General features: G+C 47.1%; 1 protein-coding gene across 1 annotated transcript; it reads left to right on the top strand.

Moving 5' to 3' along the window:
• Positions 1-4,262: 4,262 nt before the first annotated feature.
• Positions 4,263-14,309, top strand: LOC128845839 (olfactory receptor 6P1-like; the record flags this gene model as incomplete). Its single annotated transcript, XM_054044879.1, has 2 exons — positions 4,263-5,187; positions 14,293-14,309. Coding segments are annotated over exons 1-2 (942 nt in total), but the record flags the coding sequence as incomplete, so codon positions are not given.
• Positions 14,310-14,525: the final 216 nt, after the last annotated feature.

Below are 14,525 nucleotides of genomic sequence, written 5' to 3' on the forward strand. Positions count from 1 at the left end.
GGCTTGTGGTGACAATCTAGCCCTCTGCAAGCTGCCCTGTCAGGCCCCGTTTGTTCAGCCCCCTTTACTCAGAACCTTACTCTGGGCTGAAGTGTGACTTCAGGCCCAGCCTTGAGCAAGAGGGGGTGGGGTATAAGGCCCTGCACCAGGAGCCACTGTGTCTCAGATGCACTACTTCCCTCACTCACTTAGGTGCTTTGGAAAATCTCATCCACACTCCCAGAATCTGCCAGCACTCAGGGAAATTCAGCGAGGTTTCTTCACACCCCATCTTGCTTAGCCTGGAACCTCTAATTAGCACACAGACACAATCATCGCAGGTCCCTTTTCCCCACAGACTAAGCGTCTGCTGATTGCAGATACGAAGCATTCAGCTAGGGCTCTGTCTATACACCTGTCCTCATGGGTCACTGAGGAAGCCTACAGAGTGGATACATTTAGATGTGTGAGCGTGGGGAGTAAATTGATGAAGATCTTCAGAGAAAGGGCTCTGCTGGAGACAGCAAATTTCCTATGTCTGAACTGGTTTCATTTTGCAATACACAGAAGTATCGGCTCAGGTATGGCACAGACGGTGCAGATCACGTTCCACTCCTAGCTCAGTGACATCCCAACTCAATGCCTCTTGCATCTCTCCACAGCTCTTCCAGGTAGGAGCTAAGGCTGAGATTTTCAAATGGCTCCTAAAGGAGTTAGGTGTCCAGTTCCCCTTGAAATATGAAGGGATTTGAGCACCTAACTCCCCTAAAATCCTTTAAAATCCCAGCCTTATGTCTTGCCCCTGGCTGTGGTGCTTGGGGTCAATTTCTTACACCAACATGTTGCACTTTCGGAGGTCAGTCTATCCATGCAGCAGCCCTGTTTGGGAGCTCAGCCAGTGTCAGAATGCCTAATTTATGGATGGGGAAACTGAGGCACTTGGGGTTAAGAGACTTGCCCAAGAATACAGAGGAATTCAGTGTGAGATTAGGACCCAGAGGTATCTGATTCCCAGTCTGCTGTTGATGCCATTTGATCATGTCTCTCTGGTGAAAATTGTGATAGCGGTTTCTGAGAGGTGCATTAGCTGGGCTGAGAATATAAAGATACATACACTGGAAGCAGGTCTCATTTCATCCAGTAGGGAGCAGGAGTCACACCCACAGACACAAACACACCTCTCAGAGGTGTGCATCAGGTGATAATAACTTTTAAGGTGGGCTGCAAATGAAGCGTCTGACTTTCTTTTTGCCAGACAACTACTTTTGGAATTATAGAGTGTGGGCAACATGAAATGGCCAGGATCCAGATTGCCTTTCTGAGGTGAGTTCCTTCTTAATGTATATACAGGGCTGGGATTTTCACAGGAGTCTAAGGGAGTTAGGCACAAGGCTTCCACTGCAATTCAATAGGCGTTAGGCACCTAACTCCCTTAGCCTCCTGTGAAAATCTCAATCCAGATCTCTCTGGTATGAGGAGACTATGTTTGGAAGAGGACACTGAAGAGAGGGATACTGACATATCTGGTTGTGGATGATTTTACAGGAGCTGGGCACCGAAATGCCCTTACAAGTGTAGAGTTCAGCCTGTAATGTGAGGCTGAGGAGTAACTGAATGCTTGCTTAGATGGAGGTTTGTTCCACTACTGTTGAATGGACAAATGATCTAGAAGATGGACATGGATGTCATAACAATGAGTTGCTAATTGGTAGAATCATGCAACACTTATTCACATAACTGTTTAATTTTTCTTTCTTTCTTTCTTCCTTTCTTTCTTTCTTTCTTTCTTTCATTTTGAAGCCTATTTGAAGTTACTCGTGTGAGTCAGGACTACTCAGGTGGGTAAGGTTTACTGATTTGGTCTCCATATCTGTTCTTATAAATGTGCACAGTCCAGTGGTTAAGTCATGTCAGGACACTTGGGTTGTATTCCTGCCTCTTCCACTGACTGTCTCGATGTGTGACCACAAACAAGCCACTTCACCACTCCCTCTGTGCCTCAGTTTCCCTGTCTTAAATTTGGGTTAACAGTATCTGCCCACTTTGAGGTGCATGGATCAAAGGACAGATCCTCGCCTGTTTGTGACTTGGGGCTAATTTGGAACAACAGTAATTTACACCCACTAAGAATCTGGCCCCAAAGTACTATGTAAATGCTCAGCAGAGTAAGATATTTAATGCAGGGTAAAAAATAATCCAGTTTGCAGTGTATGTAAAATTCTCCCTTACATTACATTTTCCAGTCAGCAACAGCTGTCATTCCTGATATTTAAGGACCTCCCTGCCAGACCCTGGTGAGTTGCCGCTCAGGATGGCAATGCGCTGGTTCCTGTGTTGTTTCATAGGAGGCACTAACAGATTTTGGTATGGTGCTTTAGGCTGCTGTATTAAGTGGTGCTACTTGATAGATCTCAAAGCACTAAACCCGCCTGGGTGATAATTCACCCCTGTGGGTGTCTGAGAAACAATAGCCCTACACCATCTAGCAAGTCTCTGTCTGATCCAGGAATAAAACCAGGTTTCTTAACTCCTACTTTGCCCCCATCCCACCCCTAGACATCAGATCCCTCTGACCCCAAGTTGTCTAGGGAGTTTCAGGTTGCTTGCCACTGACTAAAGCCACCACATTATAGATTGTAAGGCCATGATGGACCAATGTTTTCATCTAGTCTGAACTCCTGCATGATACAGACCATCGGACTTCCCTAAATTTACCCCACTTTGAACTAAAGCAGATCTTAAAACAAACTAAAAACCCCAAGTCTTGATTTTAAAGTTGTCAGTGATGGAAAGTTCACCATGACCCTTAGTAAATTGTTCCAATGGGTAATTAGCCTCACTATTAAAAATGTACACCTTATTTCAAGCTGAATGTGTCTAGCTTCAACTTCCAGCCATGGGATCGTACTACATCTGTCTCTGCTAGAATGAAGATCCCATTATAAAATGTGGTACTTATAAACTGTAACTAAGGCTACAATTTAGTCACAGGTATTTTTAGTAAAAGTCGTGGACAGGTCATGGGCAATAAACAAAAATTCAGGGTCCATGACCTGTCCATGACTTATACTAAAAATACCTGTGTTTAAATGGGGGGGGTACTGTGTGTGTGGGGGGGGCTGCTTCTGGAGGGCTCCGGACATGGAGTTCCAGTTAGCTGGCCGGGGACTGCTGCCCAGAAGCACAGGCTACCGTTGCTCCGGCCGGCCAGGAACCTCTGCCCAGAGGCTGGAGCAGCAGCTGGTGTGGCTGTCCCTGGGGTTACTTTAGTAGCTGGCCCCAGAGCCAGCTGCTTCGGCAGCCCTGGGGTCAGCCACTCTGGCCCCTGCAGAAATCATGGAATCCGCGACTTCTGTGACCTCCCTGACAGATACAGAGCCCTAACTCTAATCAAACACCCTTTGACCTGTCTCTTTATTCAGACTGTTTTCATGTCTGTCCTCCTCCCTTCAGCCTTCTCGTCTCTACACTTAACTCCTTTGAAAATGCTTTGTTGAAAATGCTATATGAGCTAGCAAGCTATTGAATTCACAGCTCCCACTGGGCAACTTCTCTGGTAGCTTCTTGTCTTGCTTTTAACTCCCTTTGTAGTGCTCTTTGAGATATTTAGCTGAATATTATTTTAAAAGAGCTAAGTATGACTATTATTAATATTGGACCAGGTAGCTGGGTTCCTAAATTCCTTTAAAAACCCAACCCATTGTTCCTGCAGGTATCTATCAATGCCAGAGCCAAGACGAGAACCTAGACCACCTGAGTCAGAGGTTATGGACACACTGCAATTAAAAACACGTGGCTTGCCCATGCCAGCTCACTTGAGCTTGCAGGGCTCAGAACAAGGGGCTGTTTAATTACGGTGTAGACATTTGGGTTTGGTCTGGAGCCCTGTCTCTAGGAACCTGTGAGATGGGAGGGTCCCAGAGATTGGGTTGCCTGAATGTCTATACTGCAATTAAACAGCCCCTTTGCCTGAGCCCCTTATCCCAAGTCAGCTGGCACGGGCCAGCCATTGGGGTCTAACTGCAGTGTAGACATCCAGTGAGCATGGCCCTAAGAACACCTCTCTGTAATTCTTCCCCTCCTTTATAATGTGGTGTGAGAGGTTCAGATGAGCCATGCTACACTTATTCTATGAATTATTTTAGTTCTCTGGCCTGTGTTATACAGGAGGTCAGATCGGATGATCCCAGAGGACCCTTCTGGCCTTGGAATCTATGACTCTAGGCAATCGCTGAGTATTGTTTTTATTACTATATCTCTGCAGGTTTTTCTCAAAGGTGGAGATGAAGAAGGAAAACCAGAGCAGTGTCCAGGAATTCATCCTCCTGGGGTTCCCCACCGCTCTGAAGGAGGTGCAGATCCTGCTCTTCCTCATCTTCCTCTTCATCTACATGCTGACGCTTGTGGAGAACATGGTTATCATTGTGACGGTCCAGGTGAGCTACCCCCTCCACAAGCCTATGTACCTCTTCCTGAGCAACCTCTCTTTCCTGGAGATCTGGTACATCACCGTCACAGTGCCTAAGATGCTGCTCGACTTACTGAGGGGAAGCCAGCACATTTCCTTCCTGGGCTGCATGGCCCAGCTCTACTTCTTCATTGCTCTGGCCTGCACCGAGTGTGTCCTCCTGGCTGTTATGGCCTATGACCGCTATGTGGCCATCTGTAGCCCCTTGCGCTACTCTGCCATCATGACCCATGGACTCTGCTTCTGCTTGGTGGCTGGGTCGTGGGTGAGTGGCTTCACGAGCTCCATGCTCAAGGTCGTCTTCATCTCCCGCTTGACCTTCTGTGGCTCAGTCATCAACCATTTTTTCTGTGACATCTCACCTCTGCTAAACCTGGCCTGCACCGACATGTCACTGGCAGAGAGGGTGGACTTTATCCTGGCCTTGATCATGATCCTACTGCCACTTCTTGTGGTGGTGGCCTCTTATGCTTGCATAGTGGTCACTGTTGTGCGGATCCCCATGGCTCAGGGGAGATGGAAAGCCTTCTCCACCTGCACCTCCCATCTGATTGTTGTGATCATCTTCTACTCTACCACCCTCTTCACCTACGCCCGGCCCAGGGCCATGTACACCTTTGACTCCAATAAGTTGGTGTCCATGCTCTACACGGTCATAGTACCCTTCTTCAACCCTGTCATTTACTGCTTAAGGAACCAGGATGTCAAAAAGGCCCTCAGGAAAATGATTAGGGGCAGAAGTAAACCGGAAAATAATGTTCTTGGGTCTCAGATAGGTTAATGGGGAATGGATGGCTCAGTTAATGGCTCCTGTTGGAGATGCCATGGGACAGATTAGAAGTTGGGTAACCCCCCTGGAGCCTATAGCTACCCTTCCTCTCCTAATAGTTCTCCAGCCCTATTCTTCACTCATTGGTCCTGGCTTTGTGAGGCATCAGCTTTACTTGGTAAAGACTCTGCCTCCCAGTTGCAAGGGAACAGTGCTATACCTTTGTACAGCACGTAATATAACAGGGCCCAACTGGGCTGTGGCCTTGAAGTGCTCCCACAGTGGTGAATAAATGAATAAATAAATAATTGACAGGGCCATATCTTCATTTGATATAGAGCCAGGGCATCTGTTAATCTATGGCATAGCTCCACTCATTTCAGAATTCAACAGACGGCAATCTGGCCCCATTGACACCAATGGAACTATGCTGATGTACACCAGCTGGGGATCTGGCCCCATTGATGTCAATGGAGCCGTATTGATTTACACCAGTGGGGGATCTGGCCCAGCATTTTTCATTGTACTTCTGTTCTTATTGATAGGCCTGACAGTCTGGGAATCTGTTGGCCTTTGAGGCACCTTTATCTGGTTAAATCGAGATTTTCAAAGCTGCCAAAGGTACCTCGACATACCTGAGAAGCCCCTGATGTAGCTTACACAGTCTGAAAGATCTGTGACCCTGACAACAGCCTCCCCCGGTGGGCCCATGGGATACAGCCCTGACTGGAATCACTGTCTGCTGTAGACCCCAGCTTGCCCCCAGCTCAGACCTTGTAAAGGGGATTTCAGAAGGCAACATTGCAGCTGTCACCCACCTTGCCTGCAGCCGGGGTATCCTCCTGCCACCAAGGGGCAAGAACGTGGGTCTCCCTCCCTCAGTCTCTCTCATGGCTAGTCTTCTACAGAGGGGTGAATTTCATCTATGATTGGCTCTTAATCACCTGGGAAGCTCCGATCAGGATCTCCAGGAGCTAACCAAGGTATCTGGGTAGTTTGTGGAGCTCTACTCAGTTAACAAAGTGCCTGGGATATCCCAGGGGATCGAAAAGAATCAGATGCCTAAATTCCATTGAAACTCAATGGTTGGTGGGCATTGAGAACCCGAGGCCTATTTGAAAATCCTGGTCAGCATCGGCTTAGATTCTTTATAAAACGTATGTATTTTATAAGCTCAATCGATGTAGCTTAACAAAGAGAAGGTTAAAGGATGACTCCATTGCAGTCTCTAAGTACCTCCAGGGGGAACAAATACTTGACAATGAGCTCTTCCATCTAGCAGAGACAGGTCTAACACCATTCAATGGCTGGAATTGAAGCTAGACAAAGTCAGGATGGAAATAATGTATACATTTTTAACAGTGGGAGTAATTAACGATTGGGACAATTTACCAAGGATCATGATGACAATTATTATGATCATGATGTCCATTATTGACAATTTTCAATGTTTTTTTCTAAAAGCTGTGCTCTAGGAATTATTTTTGGGCAGTTCTCTGGCCTGTGTTATCCAGGAGGTCAGACTGGAGGGTCACAATGGTCCCTTCTGGCCTTGGAATCTATGAATCTATAAATTGCATATTGTTAGGATGGAAGAAAAATTAATTATGGAACTGTTTACTAAGGAATGCTGCTACATGGCCGGCAATTGCATGATCACCAAAGCTTTGGAGGCATGATAACATTGCCAATGATGGACATGAACTGACTACCCAGCCACACCACCTTATGGACATAGCTAGAGACTGATCTGGGAGGTGCTTGATCTGCAAGGAGGCCACGTCTCTTTGGGATTTGTTATGATGATGATGATGATAAATTGCATGTGCACCTACATATTTTTCCAGGTTTGCTTAATAAATAAGAATATAAATAAACAAATATTAGCCACATTCATTATTATGTTTTCCCAGTTGAAAAACAGAGCAGGTAGCACAAAGAAGCACATGAATACACATCCATACCAAACACACAGAACACAAAACAAACACAACCAAATGCCTGCACATAAAGATCCTCCAAACCCAAATAGAAAAAGGGAAGCATAAAACCAGAGAGAAATACAAACTTAACAAAGGCAAAAACATAATATAAACAGAAAGCAAAACCACAATCAAACACACAGAGACACATACAGCAAAATAAAAGAACCAAATGAAACCAAGCACAAACATAAAAACAAAACACACAGCTAAATGCAAAGAAACAAGGTGGGTGGGGTCATATCTTTTATTGGACCAAGTTCTGCTGGTGAAAGAGACAAGCTTTTGAGCTACACAGAGGTCTCAGGCACACACCAAATACAAACTCTAAACACACATACAGATCAAACAAAAAAACAAAAACAAAATGAAAAGCAAGCTCACAAAACCCAGCACACGCACACACATACGCACAAAAGCGCAAACACAAATACAAACAACCCAAACACATGCCCACCAACCACAAACACTAAAAAATATCCACAAAAATCAAAACACAAATATACTTATATATCAAACACATGGGAAAGCACTAATGTCACCACATGTCAAACTACAAACCTACAAGTTGTGGTGTGTTGGCCTGCCTGGAAAAGTAAATGAAAATTAGGCCCATTGACTTCAGTTAAGTTACTCCAGGTAAAGAAGAGGAGAAATCAGTGTTAGAGCAACAGGTCAACTATTTGCTTATAAGCCCAGCTGTCATATCAGGAGCAACGGCTGTCTCTGCAAAATACCCGCTGCAGCCCTCTGTGCAGCAAGATTATGCGATAAGACAAGGTGGCCAAACCACCAGCCTAGGTGAGACAGACAGGCACTGCTATTTTAGTCTAACATATGCCTCAGAGTGGAGTGCAGGGGGGAGAGAAGGAGGGTGCTAAGGAAAGAGGTGATAAGTTCAAGTAAAATGTTAAACCGCATCCTGTTATGTATCCATTCCCTTGCCTCTCTCTCAATCTGCATACAAGGCCTTTTGAAATGTTCCTTCCGCATACGCGTATAACGTATGCATGCTAAGTTGTTTGTTGCTAGGTATAAAAAGGCTTGCTCCACACTTGTAAGGGGCTCTCTCTCTGGCATTAGCCGAGGGGAGCACCCACTCAGCTGACTGGTCAATAAAAACTTAAAGCCGTCTTCTAGACTCCCGTGCCTCCTTGGGGTAATTGTGCAGCTCCAAGGGGAAACCGAGCCCATTTGGCTAACAATGGCACCCCAGATGGGACTTCTCTCCCTGTAGAGGGCGCTGACCGGCGGCCGAGGGCGATCCTGGGAAGTGGCCACCTCAAGTTGTTGGTTTGCTCGGGCCTCAGATCGTCACAATCGGCCGGGGCGGCTGTGTCCTCTCTGAAGAGAACTCTGAAGGACACAGAAGCAAGACGGCTTTGGAAGGAGGGGAAGTCTGACTGCCGGACGTGGCCACTTCGGGCGGAAAGTGCGTTTACCTCCCGGGTTTGAGGAATAACGCCCCCGAGGTGTGGGTCGGACATGGTGGAAATCCCCTAGGCAGCCTGTATACAGGAAGGTATGTTAACGTTATTGTCGTTTTGTAAATGTCTTGTTGTTGTGTTTTTCATTAAAGAGTAATGGCCAATGACTAATGTAACTTAGTCCACAAGTCTATGGGTCGTTTGTAATAATTGTGGGGACTTGGAGTAATCTCAGGGATTACTCTTGTTTCTGGGATGGGTAATTCTGTATCTCCTCTTAATGGTGTGTTGGAAATCGAGATTGTAACTGACTAAAAGATCTGTGTGAAAGCTGAATGAGTGCCACTGACAGGTCTGAGGCTAAACTGACTTCAGCCACCCCAAGACTCCTGCGAGGGGAAACCCGGTGACCAGGATATCTTGATTGCAAGGGGGGTCAGTCAAACCTCATGACCCAGTGGATATCTGATACCTTTCCCTTTTCCCTTTTGATATTTTTGTTTCGGAGGAAAAAAAAAAAAGAGAGAAAACTCTGGATAAAGCATCATGGGGTCCGGACAAAGCACCTTCTCCGGGACACCCGTGGGATGTATGTTGGAAAACTGGAAGGCGTTTAGACGCCAGGCTGATTATGGAATTGCATTATGTAAGGACAATCTTGTAAAATTCTGCACTCTTGAATGGATGACATTCGGGGTGGAATGGCCCGAGGGAGGGACGCTCAAACCAGGGATTACACAAGCAATACATACCATTGTGACCCGAGATGGGCATAGGAACCAATATTCCTATATAGATATTTGGCAGGACTTCGTGGCCAATCCTCCCCCATGGTTGCAGAAATGTAAATCACAAAGTATTAAGACCTTAATGGCCCGGTACTCTAAGGGCCCCTGCGACAGAATTATTTGTGTCCACTGCAGGAAACTGTAGCCTCTGAGGGCAATCTCACTATGGTATATGTTCCCTTAACCACTAGTGATCTATATAATTGGAAACAACAGAATGTCCCATTCTCGGAAAAAAGGGGCCCGTGTTTTAGCCATGGCCCTGAGAGAAGGATGTGAGGAAAGGGGGGACAAAATTAAGGGACGACCAGGGCCAGTGGGAAAGGAGAGGGCCCCTCGATTGGTTCGAAATCAGTGTGCTTTCTGTAAGGAAGAGGGACACTGGAAAAATGAGTGTTCCCGGTGACAGGCCATGGGAAAGGAACGTAAAGATAGAACCCAGTCCCTTCCCATCCTCTTCAACAATACAGGACTTTTGGGGGAAGGATCTTCCCCATAGGGGGGCCGGGGGACCCAGCGGCCCATCCTGGCGGCGCAAGCTGCCAGTCTGGATCCCACGGTAAAAATTAAAGTGGAGGGCCACCCAATTGAAACTCTTATTGATACTGGGGCCACCCTTAGTTTGTTCCCCATGAAAAAGGTTCTCCGAGGTAGAGCCCGGGGACGTGCCATGGTCCAAGGCATAGAGGGACAAACTACATCTTTGGAAAAAACTGTGCCTCTCCTAGTGAAAATAGGGGACCGTCAAATCTCCCACCAGTTTGTATGCAGTCCTTCTTGTCCCATCGTGCTCCTCGGTCGAGATATCCTTACTAAACTACAGGCAGAAATCTCATTCGACAATGGGTCTATGGAAGTTAGACTTCCTGTCATAACTATAAAGGGAAGGGTAATAGCTGTCCTGTGTACAGTACTATAAATCCCTCCTGGCCAGAGACTCCAAAATCCTTTTCCCTGTAAAGGGTTAAGAAGCTCAGGTAACCTGGCTGGCATCTGACCTAAAGGACCAATAAGGGGACAAGATACTTTCAAATCTTGGGGGGGGAAGGCTTTTGTTTGTGTTCTTTGTTTGGGAGTGTGTTCGTTCTCGGGGACTGAGAGGGACCAGACATCAATCCAGGTTCTCCACATCTTTCTAAACAAGCCTCTCCTATTTCAAACTTGTAAGTAAATAGCCAGGCAAGGCGTGTTAGTTTTCCTTTGTTTTCTCAACTTGTAAATGTACCTTTTACTAGAGTGTTTATCTTTGTTTGCTGTACTTTGAACCTGAGACTAGAGGGGAGTCCTCTGAGCTCTTTAAGTTTGATTACCCTGTAAGGTTAATTTCCATACTGATTTTACAGAGATGATTTTTACCTTTTTCTTTAATTAAAAACCTTCTTTTTAAGAACCTGATTGATTTTTCCTTGTTTTAGATCCAAAGGGGTTTTGGATCTTGATTCACCAGGAGTTGGTGGGAGGAAGGAGGGGGGATGGTTAATTTCTCCCTGTTGTAGATCCCAGGGGGGGTTGGAACTGATTCACCAGGAGTTGGTGGGAGGAAGGAGGGGAATGGTTAATTTCCCCTTGTTTTAAATCCAAGGGGTTTGGATTTGTTTTCACCAGGGAATGGGTGAAGGTTTTTCAAGGCTTCCCAGGGAGGGAATCCATTGAAATGGTGGCAGCCGAACCAGAGCTAAGCTGGTAGTTAAGCTTAGAAGTTTTCATGCAGGCCCCTACATTTGTACCCTAAAGTTCAAAGTGGGGATCCAGCCCTGACATGGTGGATAGCGGTGGGATCATTTTAAACCCAAAAGCCAGTGAGATTTTTTTTTCCTTCTAGCTGCTTGGAAAGCCGAGCTGGAAGTAGATAGATGCATATCTTATCTCTCCTTGCCTGAAGGCAGAGGTGTTAAGTTTTTTTAACAGGTCCTTTGTTAAGAGAAGTGTTCAAATGAGCAAACAAAGCTAAAGGGAATTTACAAGCTGAATTGTTTTTTTTTTTCTTTTTACATCCTCGGGAGTAGCTAGTTAGAAAGTTTCTGTTAACTCAGCAGCAGCCAGAGCTGAGAGCTTCCCAGTTTCAGTCAACTGCAAAGGGGGTGACCCAGCATAAGAAAACAGGAAAATGACTACCAAAGAAGAAAAAGCCAAAGAGGAGGCCCACAAGAGAGAGATAGAGCTGAGAGACAGAGAGGAGAAAGCCAAAGAGGGGGCCCACAAGAGAGAGATGGAGCTAAAAGAAAGAGAAGAAAAAGCCAAAAAGGAGGCCCATGAAAGAGAGATGGAGCTGGAAAAAGCCAAAGAGGAGGCTCACAAGAGAACTATGGAGCTGAAAGAGAAAGAGATGGAGGAGAGAGAAAAAGAAAGGAAGCATGAACTGGAAGTAGCAAAGGCTAAGCAGGATGCACCAGCCAATGCTATCAACCCCCCTCCAGGTACCACTTCCCATCCCAGAAAATTCCCCACCTACAAGGCAGGCGATGATACTGAGGCCTTCTTAGAAAATTTTGAAAGGGCCTGCCTTGGATACAGCATCGCTACAGACCAGTACATGGTAGAGCTGAGGCCGCAACTCAGTGGACCCTTAGCAGAGGTGGCGGCTGAAATGCCTAAGGAACACATGAACAGTTATGAACTTTTTAAAAACAAGGCCAGACTCAGAATGGGGCTAACACCCGAGCATGCCCGTCGGCGGTTCAGAGCCCTAAAGTGGAAACCCGATGTGTCATTTACCCGTCATGCCTACCACATTGACAAAAATTGTGATGCCTGGGTATCAGGAGCAAATGTTCAATCTCTGGAAGATCTACTTTCCCTAGTAAAAATGGAGCAGTTTTTAGAGGGTGTTCCTGAGGAAATAGAAAGGTACATCCTAGATAGGAAGCCCAAAACTGTAACTGAGGCGGGGGAGATTGGAGCCCAATGGGTGGAGGTGGCAGAAAAGAAAAAAACTAGTAGCAGTTGGAGCGAATATCAGAAGGGGCAAGCCGAAACAAAACCTTACCACCGGGGACAACCCAAGGCCCCACCCACATCCCAAGGGAAACCCCAGACGCCTTCTCACCCCACCACACCAGTATCCACCAACCAACATCGTCCCAGCGATACCTTAGCAGGGCGATGTTTTAAATGTAATGAACTGGGACATATAAAGGCTCACTGCCCCAAGAACCCCAACCGATTACAGTTCATTACACCCCAATCACACCAAAGATCCCCAAACCCAGATGCCTCTCTCATACCCTCGGAGCGAAGGGAAACCTTGAGAGTGGGCGGAAAGAAGGTTACCGCTTGGAGGGACACTGGGGCTCAAGTGTCAACTATCCACCAATCCCTAGTGGACCCCAAACTCATCAACCCAGAGGCTACAGTGACAATTCAACCCTTCGTGTCACAAACTGTAACCTTGCCTACAGCCACGTTGCATGTCCAGTAAAAGGGCTGGTCAGGAATGTGGACTTTTGCAGTCTATGACAATTATCCCATTCCCATGCTGCTGGGGGAAGACTTGGCCAACCATGTGACGCTAGCCAAGAGGGTGGGAATAGTCACCCGCAGCCAGGCTAAGCAAGCTTTCACCCCCATCCCTGTTCCTGAGCCGTCCACCAGGGCCCCGTCTGTGTTAACGGAGACCCAGACAAAGGTGGTGGAACTGGATCCCCTGCCAACGACTGCAACAGCCGTAGTGGATCCAATCCCAGAGACCCAGCCAAAGCCAGTCCCAGAACCGGAACTGGCAACGCAACCAGCACCAGAACCATTGCCAGCACTGAGTCCAGCGCTTGCAAACCCGTCTACAACTCCAACGCCAGAGGGCACCAGCGAGCCTGAACTGGCAGAAGCAGCAGATAACCCTACCCAAGAGGCTCAGCCAGAGCCTGAGTTACCACATAGTGCACCAGCGGACAGCGGTTCACAGTCAATGGAAACAGCCCCATCACCTGCATCGCTTCCAGAGGGACCAAGCCCCAGTCCACAGTCCAAGGAGGAACTGATGTCTCCAGCATCAAGGGAACAGTTCCAGGCCGAGCAGGAAGCAGATGACAGCCTTCAGAAAGCTTGGGCGGCGGCGCGGAGCACCCCACCGCCTCTCAGCTCTTCTAACCAATCCCAGTTTGTTGTAGAACAAGGACTTTTATACAAGGAGACTCTTTCTGGTGGGCACCAGGAAGACTGGCATCCTCAAAGACAGTTGGTAGTTCCCACTAAGTATCGGGTAAAGCTCTTGAGCTTAGCCCATGATCATCCCAGTGGCCATTCTGGGGTGAACAGAACCAAGGACCGGTTGGGGAAGTCCTTCCACTGGGAGGGAATGGGCAAGGACGTTGCTAATTATGTCCAGTCTTGTGAGGTGTGCCAACGAGTGGGAAAGCCCCAAGACCAGGTTAAAGCCCCTCTCCAGCCACTACCCATAATTGAGGTCCCATTTCAGTGCGTAGCTGTGGATATTCTGGGTCCTTTCCCAAAGAAGACACCCAGAGGAAAGCAGTACGTACTGACTTTCATGGATTTTGCTACCCGATGGCCGGAAGCAGTACCCTTAAGCAACACCAGGGCTAAAAGTGTGTGCCAGGCATTAACAGACATTTTTGCCAGGGTAGGTTGGCCCTCCGACATCCTTACAGATTCGGGAACTAACTTCCTGGCAGGAACCATGGAAAACTTGTGGGAAGCTCATGGGGTGAATCACTTGGTTGCCACCCCTTACCACCATGAAACCAATGGCCTGGTGGAGAGGTTTAATGGAACTTTGGGGGCCATGATACGTAAATTTGTAAATGAACACTCCAATGATTGGGACCTCGTGTTGCAGCAGTTGCTTTTTGCCTACAGGGCTGTACCACATCCCAGTTTAGGGTTTTCACCATTTGAACTTGTGTATGGCCGTGAGGTTAAGGGGCCATTACAGTTGGTGAAGCAGCAATGGGAGGGGTTTACGCCTTCTCCAGGAACAAACATTCTAGACTTTGTAAGCAACATACAAAACACCCTCCGACATTCTTTGGCCCTTGCTAAAGAAAACCTAAAGGATGCTCAGGAAGAGCAAAAGGCCTGGTATGATAAACATTCCAGAGAACGGTCCTTCAAAGTAGGAGACTAAGTCATGGTCTTAAAGGCAATCCAGGCCCA

Source organism: Malaclemys terrapin, chromosome 12 (assembly GCF_027887155.1).
Source record: "Malaclemys terrapin pileata isolate rMalTer1 chromosome 12, rMalTer1.hap1, whole genome shotgun sequence".
Lineage (NCBI taxonomy): Eukaryota > Metazoa > Chordata > Testudines > Emydidae > Malaclemys > Malaclemys terrapin.